This window comes from Podarcis vaucheri, assembly GCF_965113315.1.
Source record: "Podarcis vaucheri genome assembly, chromosome: 6".
Lineage (NCBI taxonomy): Eukaryota > Metazoa > Chordata > Lepidosauria > Squamata > Lacertidae > Podarcis > Podarcis vaucheri.
In genome coordinates this window covers 52,224,359-52,240,639 of record NC_138764.1, presented here as the reverse complement: position 1 = coordinate 52,240,639, position 16,281 = coordinate 52,224,359, and the positions used below count along the sequence as shown (strand labels likewise).

Below are 16,281 nucleotides of genomic sequence, written 5' to 3'. Positions count from 1 at the left end.
AATTTACGAGGAGGGCAGAGGGTGTTTCTCTCCTACCCTGCGGACCATTCTTTTCGTCTTCTTTTTAAAAAAACACAATTTTCAAGCCCAGGTTGTCATATGTCCTCTTTTTCCAGAACACGTCTTCTTTTTCATGGGTAGAGTCATCACAGTGATCCATAGTTAAAAGTGGAAGTCGGCAAATGTGTCCTCTTTTTCACTCTTCAAAATATGGCCGCCCAAGGCCAGGCAGGCATATTCTCTCCCCAAGAGGCAAAACGTCAGCTTAGAGTAGGCAATTTGGAAAAGAAAAATAGCCTAAGGGGAAAGATTGAGAAATGGCCCCTTTCCCTTTCTGATCCTGATTGCAGTTTCCTGCAACTGATTTGTCACAAGTTTGGTCCGAAATGTGCAAAGTTTGAAGAAACAGTGATTTCATTATTCCAGTCCTGAATTGTAGGGGCCTTTGGGTTCCCTTCCAACTCCACAATTCTATGATTCCATGATTCATTTTATGTACTCAAAACCTTAGTTTTTGTACAATCATGGAATTGTAAAGTTGAAAGAGACTCTGATCTGATCCAACCCCCTGCAATGGAGGAATATGCAGCTGCCCCATAGGCGTTATCAGCACCACGGTCTAACCAACTGAGCTATCCAGGCTCTTGCTCATGTGTTAAAATCACATTCTTTTCATCGATTCATTTATTAGAATCACATTCCATTTCGTAACCGAGTAAGGGAAAACACAAAAATGTAGAAATATTGGTCTTTGAATCAGTTCTTTCTAATCTTTTTCACAGGTGGTTTAACTGCAGTGATATACACAGATGCTTTGCAGACTGTGATCATGGTGCTTGGAGCATTGGTTCTTATGTTTATCGGTGAGATGAAGATGGGATTCTGTTGCTTTATTTCTTTGGCTAATAGAATGACACATCTTGGGGAAAAAATGCCAAAAACCATCTGGGTTGATGTCGTCTCAACTTCTACATCAAAGTTTTTTTTTATGAGAAGAGAAAACTGGACTTAAGTTTAGTTATATGTTTATTATGTCTCATCTAATATCTGCAAAAGCTCTGCACAATTAATATGGCTTGTTTATCCAATGTGTGGCTTGTTTGAGCATCTGAACCTAGCCTAGCAGATCTAACTATTTTGTATTCTGGCAACCAACTACAATGCAAAGATATGGTTTGTTGTTGTCTTGCAAAATGTGGCCTGTTTTGACTATAGTTTGGTGTCATGCCTGAACCCAACAACCTTGCTTACTTTGGGTTTGTCTGGCCACTTAAAGTGCCTTCCATGGGGGAGGGAGTAATTATTGGTAATCCATGGAGTCAAAAGCTTAAAGCCCTTCCTTCCAAACGCCTTGGTCCCAATCCGGCTTGCCCCTCCCCACAATACTATTCCCCAACACAAAGAAAACCATTAACAATTCATATTACAAATTTCACATCTGGTTTGACCCTGCAAAATGTGGCTGGAGGGGACGATGCACGGCTGGGGGAAAAATATGGATGGATGACATGAGCTTGCTGACTGGACTGTGGCCTCTTTCATTTTAGGCTTTGATAAAGTTGGGTGGTACGAAGGACTGCAAGAGAAGTATAGTAGAGCCATCCCCAGTGTCATTGTACCAAACACTACTTGCCACTTGCCACGGGAAGATGCCTTCCATATGATGAGGGACCCTATCAATGGAGATATTCCATGGCCTGGACTTATATTTGGCCTCTCAGTGCTTGCTCTTTGGTGCTGGTGCACAGATCAGGTAAAGTAAATCAGATAAAGTAAATATGTCTTTCTTGCTGCATGTTTGATATATCACTGCCCTCTATAGGAGAGTTTTAGGAGTAATTTATTGTGCTGGGATCAAAAACCCATTGGATTATTTCAGTCAAAATCAGCATATGAGATCTCTGTTTCCTTGTATTGCAGCACGTAGGAATCATTTGCATTACTCAGATTCTGAGCACGCATTAAAAAATTCAGAGGCAGAGTTTAAGCCTAATGTCACGAGAAAAAACAATGGGTGCCTTCAGTGCTAGTTGCACTTAGAGTAGGCCCATTAAAGTTAATAGACACAGCTAACTTAGGCTCACTAATTTCAGCAAACTAAAGAAATAGCCCTAACTCAGCCCTGTTACTTGAGGTAATGGGATGGAATACAGTGGTACCTCGGGTTACATACGCTTCAGGTTACAGACACTTCAGGTTACAGACTCCGCTAACCCAGAAATAGTACCTCAGGTTAAGAACTTTGCTTCAGGATGAGAACAGAAATTGCGCAGCGGCAGCAGTGGGAGGTCCCATTAGCTAAAGTGGTGCTTCAGGTTAAGAACAGTTTCAGGTTAAGAACGGACCTCCGGAACGAATTAAGTTCTTAATCCGAGGTATCACTGTAAAAACTTTCCTTATAACCAGTCCGATTAACCATGCATTAATTGTATAGTACATTTAAAGCTCACAAATGGTTTTTTTAAAATCATAGATTAAAAGTATACATTTTAACAGGATACGTATGTTTCACATGTATTTAGGCAGCTTTTGTCTCTTAATTTGAGAAAGGTTATCTCTTGAAGATTCTTTACAAACCCTCTAGCCTGGCCTTCAGTTTTTAGCGACTGCCATTTCTTAACAATTTGGTCAAAAGATTGCTTTGACTATCTTGGTTCTCTTCCGTTTCCAAGAAAATGTGAAACAACCTGTGCAAAGTTTCCTTAAAACTAACTGCTTCTCCTTTCAGGTAATTGTGCAAAGGTCACTCTCTGCGAAGAGTCTCTCTCATGCTAAAGGCGGGTCTGTGCTAGGCGGTTATTTGAAAATCTTCCCAATGTTTTTCATTGTCATGCCGGGCATGATTAGCAGAGCTCTCTATCCAGGTAAGCTCCTGCTAGCTGTTCTAAGGCTACAAGTGCCCACAGGTGGCCATTTACAAGGAGGGTGGACAGCTGTAAACATGCAACTACCGACAGTAGGAACTCCCCACTCATATGGGGAGACAAACTTTCCCAACTGGTCATTGGATAGGCAATAATATTGTCTTTGCTAGCAATTTGTAGTAAATTTATAAGCAGCGTTCACAAGGTAAACACAGTCATCTGCTGTCACCCTATATATGTATGGGTGGCACTGTCAGAAGTAATAACATTTGGGACAGGAAATGCATGGCATGGATCTCAAACACAACCTGAAAAGCATATGTCTGCTGCACACTTAATCACCCATAAATGTAAACAACAACTGCTTCCTCTATATCTCCTATAACTAAAACCTGCATTTCTTTATTTACTTGCTTGCTCCAGATGAAGTGGGATGTGTAGACCCAGAAATCTGTGAAAAGGTCTGTGGAGCGAAAGTGGGTTGTTCAAACATTGCCTACCCTAAGCTGGTAATGGAGCTCATGCCTGTAGGTAAGGTAATTCTATTCTCGTCGAGAGCGAGGTGGACTACATGGACAAGCGTTTGCCTGCTGATGAAGTGGGCTAGTGCCTAGGTGGGCTGGTGAGAGTTCGCTGGTGAAAGTTAACTAGGCTTTCCTTGTTGACTTCTTAGGACTCCGTGGCTTGATGATTGCCGTGATCATGGCTGCCTTGATGAGCTCTCTCACCTCTATCTTCAATAGTAGCAGCACCCTTTTTGCCATAGATATCTGGCAGCGACTCCGCAAGACGGCCACTGAACAGGAACTCATGATCGTCGGAAGGTCCTTTTTTCTTCCCCACACCTTAATTTGCTTATCAAAAATGCTCCCTGAGCAGACACTGCCCACAAACTGCCTAGTGCCCTCAGTTTCCCCTTATCTGCAGGTGCACCTAGTGCAGTTTCTGAAGTGGTTTCATGCCCACGATTATCAAACTTTCTTGTGTGCCCTCCTGTTAAGGTTCAGTTGGAGCCCAAGCAATGAGTGAACTGCGGCAAGAACTTGAGAGATGCTGCAAAAGTCATAGGAAACATTCCACGGTGTATATTCCGTTTCCAGAGCCGCATATTCTGCTTCAGTTAAGAACCGAAAGCAACTCAAACTGAGCCACAAAAGTCTCTGATCCAAATCACTGAACCTGATCCCAAAGCAGATTTAGTTGGACCAAACACTCATGTCATTGCCCTCCACAGCTGGTGTCCTCCTGTCTCCATACCCAACTCTGCAGCTTGTGCTGTTGGCTGTGTGCTCTCCCCATTTCTGGGATTGCTCTGCAGCTGTTCAAGTGACTTCTGCCTGTAAAAAATCATGGCCGCCAGAGATGCCTCATCTCTGCGGGATGGGAGCTGTCCACGATCACTGCAGCAGCAGCATGTTTGCAGCTTTCCCTTAACGTCCTTTTGGTCAATGAAATGTACTCTCTGTTTGAAGTCTTGACAAAGCAGCACTTGCTGAGTTTTCCCCAAACCCCGTTGTGCCATGAGGGGGGAAATCCCCACCCCCCTTTCCATGGCTCCATAGAGAACATCAAAAGTTAGATTTGTCAAGTTGTGCAGAAGTAACATGCTTTGTCCTGCTCTTGCAGGGTGTTTGTCCTCATTCTCGTTGCCATTAGCATCCTCTGGATCCCCATCATCCAGCTAGCCAACAGCGGTCAGCTCTTTGACTACATTCAGTCAATAACCAGTTACCTAGCGCCACCCATCACTGCCCTCTTCATCCTAGCAATCTTCTGCAAGAGGATCAATGAGCCAGTAAGTACAGAATCAATGAGGAGGTGCGTATGAATAATAGCATCTCCCAAATGTCATCGTTTCATAGTTTTTCAGGGCAGACAAGACCATTCATTACGATTATATTGACTGACTTTCCCTTGAATGCAACAACTGTGGAATTTAGGCCCATTAGAGGACAGCATCTCTTTAAAAAAGATTCTCAGGGCTTTGATTACTGGTTTAACTGAAAGAAGTGATAAGGCACAGGAAGTGAGAGGGGGGAGCAGGGAGAAAAGAAGGGACTTCATAAAGATTCACCAAAACTTATTCTCCCCCCCCCCACTGCTTAGAAAGTAATTCTTATTCAGAAACTGAATTTCCCTAGCTTTAATCTTCCAGTCATCAAATCTCCTTTGGTTTGAGACTTCAAGAGAGCTGAGCCGTATATAATTATGTGGGAGATCTAGCCACATTGTGAAATCAAGCCAAGTTTCACTTGTTTCTTTTTGAAAACTTGCTAAATAGACCCATTTCTGCAGAACTGTATGTCCTGGTATAACACCAGCACCTCAAGTTGAGGGGAACGCCATTTTTCTCTAAACCCACACAAGTGAGCATTCAGTAACCACCTTCTGGGGCTCAGGACTCAAACCCCAGGTGCCCCAGTGTGCAATGAATACCAATTAGGACTTGACTTCCTGAGGACCTTGGGGACTGTGCCTGTCCCAAACCCATAGCATTTAAGAGGATAATTTGAATAGGTATACTCCCTTCAAAGGGAATGGGGCAACCCAAACATTGACCAACTCACTTCAGGTCTTTGCCCCTTCAAACCCAGTTAAGGGTATTGGGGTGGGGAGTGGAAGGAAAGGGCTTTGTTTTTGTTTAAAGGAATTTCAAGGAATAAAAAGAAGCGGCATGTTGTAAAGTAAGACCAAACAAAAACAGAGATCTGTTATTCTAGGCTACTTGTAGATGTGCAGTATAATTTCCTGGCCTTTTAACCCATAGGAACTCATAGTTCTTTCATCAGTTTCCAACACCATCAGATTCCGCCCCCCTAGGTGAAAGCCATACATTTCATGCAAACTTAGGTTTTTCTATCCATTCAGTCCCCCTTGCTTGCTTTCCCTCCCCTCCCCTTCCCATGGGCACTCTTTCTCTAGCTCAGTAGAGTTCCACTGCTCTTTACATCATTGTAACTCCAACCACTCCATAAATGAACCCACACAAACATACACAGCTACATAAATGTCATTTACATAGGTCTGTTGTTTACCCAGTGTGGTTTGGGCAATGGCTGCATTAATTCTGTTCGTATTCCAGCTAATTGTATAGCTTGACTGATGAAATTTACAGGAACTTGGAGGGGAACATTCTCACTTAATGCTGAAGAGCTAGTTTAGAACCTATCAATGTTTCTAGGGAGACTGGTGGTCAAAGCGAGAAGGGTCCTGGAGAAACTCCACCTGATAATATGGATGCGTTTTAATCTGGGTTCCAACCAGGCATGCTGTTTTATCATTTCTGTGCTTGCTTTAACGCATCCTTGCAATTTCAGCCCTATGTCCTGGGCACTAACTTGATATCTGATCCTGAGTTCATGCCCCAGTGCTGTCAGCCTAATCCTAACTTCTCTTCCTGATCTGAAAGCCATCCTCTCCAACGTTGTAGCAGTGCAACACTATAATCAGTTCACTCATTAGTCTTTGCTGTCTTTTCAATGTAATTAGTCCCACGGGAGCCTCTCTAGAAGTTTCCACTGTGCTTCTGCAGTAATTAAAGGCTTGTAACGATGTGGGTTCTCATCTTGAAAATCTCTGCCAGGATGGAATTAGGGACCCCCGTTTTGTGTTAAGGACTCATGCGGTTGGTCCCACTCTTTGTATGCCTTTAAACATTAAACTAGTGCTGTAGGATAAACTGTCCAAAAAGCTGTTGTGAAGGCATTACTTTAAAAAGGTAAATACATTGGCTCAGAGGCAGAGTGTTACAGTGGCCAAACGCTTATTGGTCTAGGGATGTGGTTTTTTTTGTTACCAGAACCAAGATAACTAGGTTAAGATTTGAAATAAGATTTCTAATTCTAGGTATGGCAATCTTATATATTAGGTGACAGTGACTCTCATAAACAAATACCTGTTAAAATTTAAATGTAGTACATATGTTTAAATTATAACTAAATATGTTTTTAGCCCTTCTCTTAATAAAGAACAAAATTGGATCATGTTAATTTCCAAACTGGGATGTTTTAACAAAATCAGTAAGCAAGGACTGGATTTAACTAACTCATTCCACCAGTGGAAGCCAGCCCAAGGAATTCCACTAGCATAACAGGGCTTTCCCCAACTCTCTCTCCCCCCCCACACACTCTAACCTCCACTATGAAGGGACAGGAGAACCTGCAGAACACTATGTGCTGGTAGTGGAGACGCCTCCCTTGGGCAAGCAGAAATACTTGCACTGATGGAGCAATCTCCCAAACACTGATTTGAATCCCACCCCATATTTCCAACTCCTCCACTCAAATTTCATCACATCTCCCTATGTTTTGTTCCCAGGGAGCTTTCTGGGGGCTGATGTTTGGGTTAGCAGTCGGACTCGTTCGGATGGTTATGGAGTTTATCTACATGGCGCCCTCCTGTGGAGAGGAGGACCAGAGGCCAGCTCTGTTGAAAGATGTGCACTATCTGTACTTTGCTATCCTCCTGTGTGTACTAACAGCAGCTGTCATCATCACTGTTAGCCTCTGCACACCACCAGTCCCAGAGGAAAATGTAAGTGGCTTTCGAGGATGAATATTCTTTTTTAAAACAAAACAAAACCCTTGCTTAGTTTTCCTTGTTGTACCTTGGACCCCTCAGTACTACTGTAAACTGGAAAGCTCTACAAAGAAGTCTTCCTTCTCAATGATCTTGCTTCCCAGGTATTATAGGGTTAAAAATCATTTAGACTCAGTGAGCACTGGAAATGGAGAGCAGGCTTCCATGCTGTGAGGACACTACTGGCACATCCTATCAAGTAGAGAGGCAGACAGTGGGGAAGAAATCATATTAGAATGGGCTGCTGAGGAGGGGATGTAATGGCTCTAATTGAACCCTCTCTCGTATTTCAGAAGAGACGGCATCAATCTTGTAAGCTAACAAGATTAATATTGTTGGAGCCTTGGCATTTAGAAAGAACATTCCATCCCAAAGTGATCTCAATTACATTGAACGACTGAGGTTTGGTAGCAAAGAACTTTATTTCATTTGCTGCATAAAACTGGTTTAAAAAAAAAGTTTTCTTTCAGTGAGTTCTTGAAGAGATGCTTTGAATACTTTCTCACAACTCTGGTTTTCCCAAAAGCAGTCCAATCCTGGTTTTACTGGGTCAGCTTAGTGAAGAATGGAAAGAGTTTTCCTCAATGAACAAAAGTATGGATCATATTCTCAACTGATGTGAATAGACAATAACCCATGGGTTCAGAGTGCCTGTAGCCCTCAGCTTTTCCAGGTAGCCTTCCTTCCAGGTGGCAGACAGCTTCAACTCCACTTAACTTCCCATATCAGAGTGGGGCTCTCAGAATTGTATGGCCTAGGAATGGTGAAGAGATTTGTCCAGGCTGCATTTTTCAGTGAGCTGGACTAATATGTAATCTGAAGCATAATTATCCTTCAGATTTTGCACTGGTCCAAATTTTAGAATGCAGGTTTAAAATACATATTTTGTGATAAAACGTGTACTTAAATATGAATATTCAGACAGATTTTAAAAAAACCAAAATGTAAATATGTAATGGAACATATGCAAAACTGACAAGGACTGAAAAGAGAATGGGCCATTCATCCTAGCATGGCCACAAAGGAGTGATTAGCAAACCTCAGGCTGAAATGATCTCTTGAATGATCTCTTGAACCTATGCTCTTGAATGGATAAGGACCCTGGCTCATTGGTGCAGAGTTGAGTACAATCCTCCTGGAGTTTTATCTGGGAAAGAGTGACTACACATGGCCTCACAAAACTTTCTCTGATGACCTTCTCCTCTGACAGTAGCAAATGGACAGAAGAGGAAGGAGAGATTTGTATCTGGTGTTTGAGGAGTACCGTTAATGCACCAAGCTTTAAATGAATTACAGCCTAAAAACAGCAAGCAGAAGCATTTTCCCCTGCTGTTTTGGACACTCTCCCATCCCTGTGGTGATGGATGCTGTACTGCAAAACAAATATGCAAAGAATTTGTTTGGTATGCCTCAGAGTTCATATGTCTTCATTGTACATAGCCCATATTGTGTCATGTCGTCCTTGAAAACTCTGCAAAGGAGCTTACAATTAAATTTGAGACTGTGAAGCTGAAACGCAACTGCCAGATGCCAGATGGCATTTTGGAAGAGAAGGATTTATTCTAGTTCGACAGAGGAAAAAGGGGGAGGGAAAACTTTTTTAAAAAATCTTGACAAAGTTTCTTTTAAGGTTTGTCAGATGAGAACACGAGGAAGTGGGGAGTGGCAGTGGAGGAAGTGAGGTCACAAGAGGATAGCGGTACTGTATTAATTCAATTAAAAACTATATCCCACTTTTATTTATAAAATAAACTTGGATCAGATTGCAAAAATAGTAAAAGGTCTAAAAAGGCAATGGGAGTCAGGATTATGTGGGAGTAATGGGGTTGGTGCAGACTCCCTTCCCCACCATTTCCTTCTCCTCACAGCAGCTCTCCCCCCCCCCCGAATACTGAAACTATTCTACTAAGGGTTAGTGAACCCTACTGATTTATTTCTTTAGATGATTTATATGCCCAGGGTGGTTTACAGCAAAGCACCCAGATCAAAATCCATAAAAACAGAGTAATCCTTTAACAGCACATAACAACTAATTAGTGAATAACAATTAACTAATAGCAGCAGCAGCAGCAATCACATCTCCCCTCCTCCAAATGCCCACAGAAAAAGCTGAGTCATAACTAGCCTCCTAAAACTATAGTTGGAACCAAATGCACCTTAGCAGTGTATCAGGAGCCACCACTGAAAAGGCCCTTTTCAAGGCTATCACACCATTTACCTCATTCTACAGAGAGAGTACCAGGTGGGTTTCATCTGCTGATCTTAGAGCATGGACAGGTCGAGTCAAGACATTGGGGGCTTTAAATGGGGTGGGCTGTAGCATGGGGAGCAAAGGGGAAGAAAGATCCTCCCAATTCAGGCAGAAACATTTACCATGTTGCTTCCACTCAATTTTGTGGGATTCTCACTCAACCCTTATGGTTATTTGAATGTCATTCATTCATCAGATAAGAAGGTCCTGCAGCCACTGTACCTCCCAGCTTGTAGGTTTACTACTCCTTCACCTGCTCAGTGTAGTTTGTAGAACTCTAGTATGTGCTTGAAAAAAACAAGAGAAGACAGGCTAAGCAACTGATGGAGTAATGGGGTCTCAGGTTGGCATGATGGGCCTTTCAAAAGACACATGGTCTCTCTCCAGATGAATACATATGAACTCTAGTATGTCAGAAATAAGTGTCCTACACAAGCCAAAGTCATGATGAGCCTTGCCCATGAATCTGTTTCCTATCCAATAAGTGCATTTTAGAGTTACAAGCATTAATCACGCCTGCACTTAAATTAGTTTAAGTGTTTTTGTCGCTACTGCTAAAACTATTTTATTTCATCCTAATGTATCTCTTCCCCTTCACTCACCAACAAGCCATTTGTGTTCAGAGGAAGAGGAAAATGTCTCCTGGATCCTTTTGTGTCCTCCAATTTCATTACATTCTAGTTAGATTTAATGAGTAACCAAAAGGGGAAAAAAGGAAAGGAACGTAAAAAAGAAAGAAAGAAGCCCCTAAAAGGATTCTTCAGGAAAGATGAGGATCATCAAATCAAAGCAATTTAGCACAATGTGACAAGAAAGATTAGCCTTGCCTGATGCTCATCTTGGTTGAAAATAATTTAAATAAAGCTATAAATCTTCCAGAGATTATACAACTTTTTGTGTCAGCTGGAAACTGCCTTCCAGATTTTGTGCCTGAAATTCAAAGTATTAAAACTACTGTTCATTTATAAGTGACCTTTTGAGAGTTACTTTCCAAGCAGAGTAGTATGCTAATGGCATGCTATGTGCAAATGTATCTGTATTAGTACTCCCTACAACATTTTTGTTTTTTAGAAAAGCAACTTTAGGAGGGGTCAGTTTGGAGCAGAGAAGTGGGGAGGGGTGTGCTTTATGCTTCAACACAAGAGAGATGGGTGGCTTCCACGTGAACTAGTGCTGCTTCCACATGCAAGTTTTTCACATGTTGCCATCCTCTTCAAAATACCCGGGAGGTTCCAGTTCTCTCTTCTGTTTTGTATATATAAAGGTTCTGTGTGCCACTCTACGATTCTATGATTTTATATTATCGTGATTCTGGGAGACAGCGAAATACAAGGTACTTACTTTTGAGTAGACATGCATCAGATTGTGATGTGCCTTTTTAGTATGAGTTGCAGGACAACCTATCCCCACACAATTCATGTGGCTAAAGCCATGCTCCTTTAAGCCCTTCTGTGTCAGTCTTGCTAGGTCTAAAGCAAGCAGATGCATAAGCTAATGATACACAAATATTCTGCAGCTTCACACCTTTGTTTTTGATTTGCAAATTACCCAGCTTGCCCGACTGACATGGTGGACTAGACACAGCAAAACAGGTGGAAAAGACTTGGAGAGCCACACCTGCCCAAGCACAGAGATGATTTCCTCCAAGAGAGAGAATGATGTACCGGTAGATACTGTTCAGTCTGAGAATGGAGATTTAGTATGTAAAGAGCATGGAGGTATGTTACCTGTTTTCTCCTGCCAGTTGTGTATTTTTGTGTGCGCACAATATACATAGGACATCCAGGGTCCATCAAAGGCAACAGATGACTAGAAAGCTTGCTCCCTAACCTTGTGTCCTCTGCTTAGTATAAGTGGTTTGCCAGACTAGACAGGCCATGGTAGATAGGTGTAACTTTCTGCTCATGATATAATGTATAGTACTTTTTCCTGATTTTATGGTTGTATCTTTTTGTAAACTGCTTTGGGGGTTTTAAAATCAAGCAGTGTATAAATGTTATGAAATAAATAGGGAGAGAAATGTTCCTAGAAATTAGTTGAATCTATTAGCATCGTAGGTTTTGTTTTTTGCAGCAACATGTGCCGAATTCTACAAAAACTGATCAGTGTAGCATCCAATAAGATATATTTTATAGCCCGCCCCCCCCATGACTGTTGTTCTTTAAGAGGCCTATTTTGAAACAATTTCCTTTGATATGTAACATTTCTCCACTAAAATGAGGGAAACCAAAGATTGGAAAGCTTAATTGCACTTTTGGTCAGAGGAGTTACCGTATTTTTCGCCCGGTATTTTTCGCACCGGCCCATAGGACGTACCTAGTTTTTTGGGGGGGAAATAAAGGGAAAAAATTTATTCTCCCCCCCCAGGTGCGCTGCGCTAAGCCTGAAGCTTGGGGCATGCTGAGCTCAGCGCGCGCCAAGCTTCTGGGTGCTGGCAAGGTCTCCGCTAGCCGTGGGAGAGCTGCGCGGCTCTCCCACGGCTAGCAGAGTGCTGCACTAATCCCGAAGCTTGGGGCGTGCGGAGCTCAGCGCGCCCCAAGCTTCTGGGTGCCGGCAAGCTCTCCGCTAGCCCTGGGAGAGCTGGGTTTCCCACGGCTAGCGGATAGCTTCCTGAAGCCTGGAGAGCGAGAGGGGTCGGTGCGCACCGACCCCCCTCGCTCTCCAGGCTTCAGCAAAAGCCTGCATTCGCCCCATAGGACGCACACACATTTCCCCTTCATTTTTGGAGGGGGGAAAGTGCGTCTTATAGGGCGAAAAATACGGTACTCTTTTACAAGTGCACAGCACTGCAATGTTATCTTCTGGCAGCAATTTGAGAGCAGAAAAGGGAAACCCAGTGTTGCAACTTGAAAGTTGGATGGATGTAAAGTGTTGCGTTTAGCTGGAATAATCATCATTCATTATCACAAAAAGATCTTTCATAAAATGTTTTAGTCATTTTCATACAGAATGCGAGTCAGCTCAGTGAGATGCCACAAATATTTGTTTAGGATTAAAGCCATTCTCCTTGCCTCTCAGTCTAATCCGCAGGTATAATGGGAAACAACAACAAAGCAGCTTAAAAACCAATAAATGTATTATGACATGAACTTCTGACAAAATAGATTGCAATCCACTAAAGTATAAATCAAAGCATAATAAATTATTTTGGTCACATCCACACCATACATTTAAAGCACATTTAACATGCATTTAAGACACACTGATACCCACAAGGAACCCTGAGAACTGTGATCTCTTAAGGGTGCTGGAAATCCAAGCTCTGTGAGGAGTAAACTGCAGTTCCCAGGGTTCATTGTGGGGGCGCCGTGTGCTTTAAACGTATGGGGTTGTATCCAACACAGCTAGAAGTCACTTAGCAGTATACTTGCTCCACTGGTGAAATGTTTTGTACCAGTGGAACATTGTTGCAAGAGAGAATGCATAAGCAAATTTTTGTGCAATCGGCTATGCAATCTGTTGCACTAGATTCCTCTGCTGCACAACATTTAAACGCACCCTTGCACTGGCAGACAGAGCATTGGATAAAGCCTGTGGCCTTTAAGGTGCCACAACACTTTGTCGTTTTTGCTGCAGCACACAGCTACACTTCTGGAAATTGTTGCATACCAAGTAAAATGGGATAACATTTACAAAGCCCCCTCCCCAAATCCTTGGATTTTCTAACTTGACTGAATTCCCACCCTTTGCTCAGAGCTGTTGGATTTATCTTCATCAAAGTGTTCCTTTTAGAGCTCATTGTCCCATATCTTTGTACAAGAATGGGGAAATTGTGGTCATGCACATGCTGTCGAGCTCCAACTACCATCAGCCCCAGACATCATAGCCAAGAGTCAGGGATGATGAGAGCAACATCTGGAGGACCACAGGTTCCCTAGCCCTGCTTAGTCCCTATGGAATAACAACTATGCTAGCCCACATTTTAAGTCCAGGCTTTTGAACTGAGAAAAAAGGCAGGGAATCAGGAGACGGGGGCACTATTATCCGCTGAAACTCCTTATTGTGGAGAGGTCCAAAGGAAACAGGTCTGGAAACCACTGAAAAACGAGGAGACCAGACTTTTATCTGTGGGTCTGACAAGTATAGTTTGATTCACATTCGAAGCAGCTGTTCAACCTAATGTTGTTAATTATTTGTCACCTTTGTTTTCACATGAACTAAACTCATCTGTCCTTGCATCTGTTTGTAAACAGCTATCCTGAAGATGAGGTTATTAGCACTGACGGCAAAGGAAATGTAACATCCTTCATGCAAAAGCATAATGAGGCTCTGTGTGTGTTTATGCCATTTTAGTACCTCAAAGGGCTGCGCTTGGAAAAATAAGTGGGAAAGATATAAGATATAAGGGTTTCCTTCTGTTTTATATCTGGTCTGTTCTACCATGAGAGATGAAGAGGTTCAACAGGTGAAGTGAAGCATTCCCTAGCAGGCAGATGTTATTAAAGGCACAGGAGCTGAGAAAGACAGGGCCACAATGCTATGCACACACACATCATATTAACCAACAGATCTCATTTGCTGGAGGGACTTCACAGAAAGAAAGCAGGGCAACAAAGCAAGAGCCTCTGTACTTCACAGCTTAACATCCAGGAGCAAGGGCTTTACCTGTGTTTGCTAATAAGGTCCTTCCAACCGTGCACCCAATAGTATTGGTTCCCATTCATTATGAAGTGTCCATGGGATCTATATGCTGCTTCCTGGTAGCTTTAATAGTTAGGCTATAGCAGTGATGGCCAAACTTGGCCCTCCAGTTGGTTTTGAACTACAACTCCCATCATCCCTGACAGGACCATTGGTCAGGGATGATGGGAATTGTAGTCCCAAAACAGCTGGAGGGCCAAGTTTGGCCATCAGTGGGCTATAGTCTAGAAGTGGGAGCCAATGCTGGAGTTCAGGGGATTCAAGCCACCTGGGGATTGGGGTAGTACGTTGACCAGCAGTATAATGTCCTCTTGGCTCCAGTAACCAGTGCAGTAGCCACGCTGTACTTCGGAGTTGGGGAACCTGTGTGAGTTCGCGACTCTCCCATACTTCATCTGTCTCTGTCATAAAGTTACCACATCCTGCTAAAACTGTAAAATACCAGTAAGTGGTTCATATAAACACACAAAACGTTTTAAAAAACCCCACACCGTTTTCCTCATTTTTCCCCCATTCAGGAGTGAAGCATCCTTGCTGGAAGAAAGTGTTTTTCTGGTTCTGTGGGATTTCCACTGACCCCAAGCCCACTTTAACCAGAGAGGAGGAAGCGGCGCTTGAAAAGAAACTCACCAGCATCAAGGAAGAGCCAGTGTGGAAGGCTGTTTGCAATGCCAACGCTGTAGCTCTCTTGGCTATTAACATCTTCTTATGGGGATACTTTGGATGAGCCCAGTATTGCCTCGCTCCAGTTAGAACAAGCACAGGCATCAACCGGAAGCTACAAGTTGCAATTCATCCAGCTGTGGACCTACACTGTGGCTTTAGCTGGTTCCCTTCTCTCAGTCTGCACCCCTATCGGTTATACCTTGACCTACCTCATTGGGTTGTTGTGAAGACACACGATAAAGTGATTTACACACCACAAGTCTAAGAAGTATTTATTATTAATAGCTGTTACTTTCCTCCAAAGCTCCATGCTTCTGAAAATGGAAAGACATCTTCTTTATTTATATATAAAGTGGGGAGAAGAACTACAGGGTAATTTTTTAAAGCAAGAGATGCCATTAATATACCTTCCGGTCAGTCTTATTTCTTGAATGGCATGTACTCAGGCTGCCAGTCAGTGTAGACAAAACTAAGCTAGATGGGGCAATTATGTGACTGGGTATAAGGAAGCTTCCTATGTTCCTATCCGCAGGTAAGCCTCAGAAGAGGAGGCAGCTAATACCAAGAGTGTGTTCATTGTGCTCCTTTGGCAGCTGCCTATGCAGTGTTTAATTCAAAGGTCCGGCCAGGATGTGCTGCATGAATTGTGCTGAGAAACATAATAGGTTTCTGAATGCATTCAGGTGGGGTCGTTGGAAACAATGGAATATAAAATCCAGATTTCCATTCTGTTCCCAACCACTGATGGGCACCATCAGAACTAGCAGCACCAGAACTAGGCATCAGTTCAACCGAGTAGAACTGTTTAGAAGACCTATATGCAGTCTCATACTGTACAGACATGCATGGGTCAGGGGCTCTGACTCACTAAAGAAACAAATTCTTTCCAGTAGCACCTTAGAGACCAACTTTGTTATTGGTATGAGCTTTCGTGTGCATGCACACTTCTTCAGATAAATCACTAAAGAATGATTTTTTTCATGCTGGGACATTTCAAGAAATGAGTTGTTAGCACTATAGAATTCATACATGTGTTTGTGTTGTAAACAGATTGTGATATAACAGCACTATCCTAGGTGCAGTGAGTTGCCTCAATTGTAATTGACGTGTAAGTCCCTTGGTAGCAGACATTTTTAATGATGTCAATGCATACTTTCTTATTAATCTTCCTTGCTAGGGCTGTGTCGATCAGCAAATGATTATCATTCATTTTCCTGACAAATCTATCAAGGTCATTCATTATTGTTCCACACACAAAAAAAGAATCTTCTTTTAAACTAA

The 16,281-nt window shown here is 42.6% G+C and overlaps 1 protein-coding gene across 4 annotated transcripts in view; it reads left to right on the top strand.

Moving 5' to 3' along the window:
- The window catches only part of SLC5A9 (solute carrier family 5 member 9), a 34,059-nt gene extending 18,800 nt beyond the window's left edge, over window positions 1-15,259 (top strand). For 3 of the 4 annotated variants that reach the window (XM_082226736.1, XM_082226737.1, XM_082226739.1), the window contains 9 exons: window positions 783-863; window positions 1,548-1,753; window positions 2,729-2,864; window positions 3,288-3,395; window positions 3,538-3,688; window positions 4,491-4,659; window positions 7,182-7,397; window positions 11,246-11,411; window positions 14,853-15,259. In XM_082226736.1, the coding sequence (XP_082082862.1) occupies window positions 783-863; window positions 1,548-1,753; window positions 2,729-2,864; window positions 3,288-3,395; window positions 3,538-3,688; window positions 4,491-4,659; window positions 7,182-7,397; window positions 11,246-11,411; window positions 14,853-15,061 (1,442 nt within the window). In that variant the 3' untranslated portion in view covers window positions 15,062-15,259. Of the gene's footprint in view, window positions 1-782; window positions 864-1,547; window positions 1,754-2,728; window positions 2,865-3,287; window positions 3,396-3,537; window positions 3,689-4,490; window positions 4,660-7,181; window positions 7,398-7,735; window positions 7,859-11,245; window positions 11,412-14,852 lie in introns of those variants that run through there. The other variant, XM_082226738.1, reaches the window with a different exon arrangement.
- The last annotated feature ends 1,022 nt before the right edge of the window (window positions 15,260-16,281 follow it).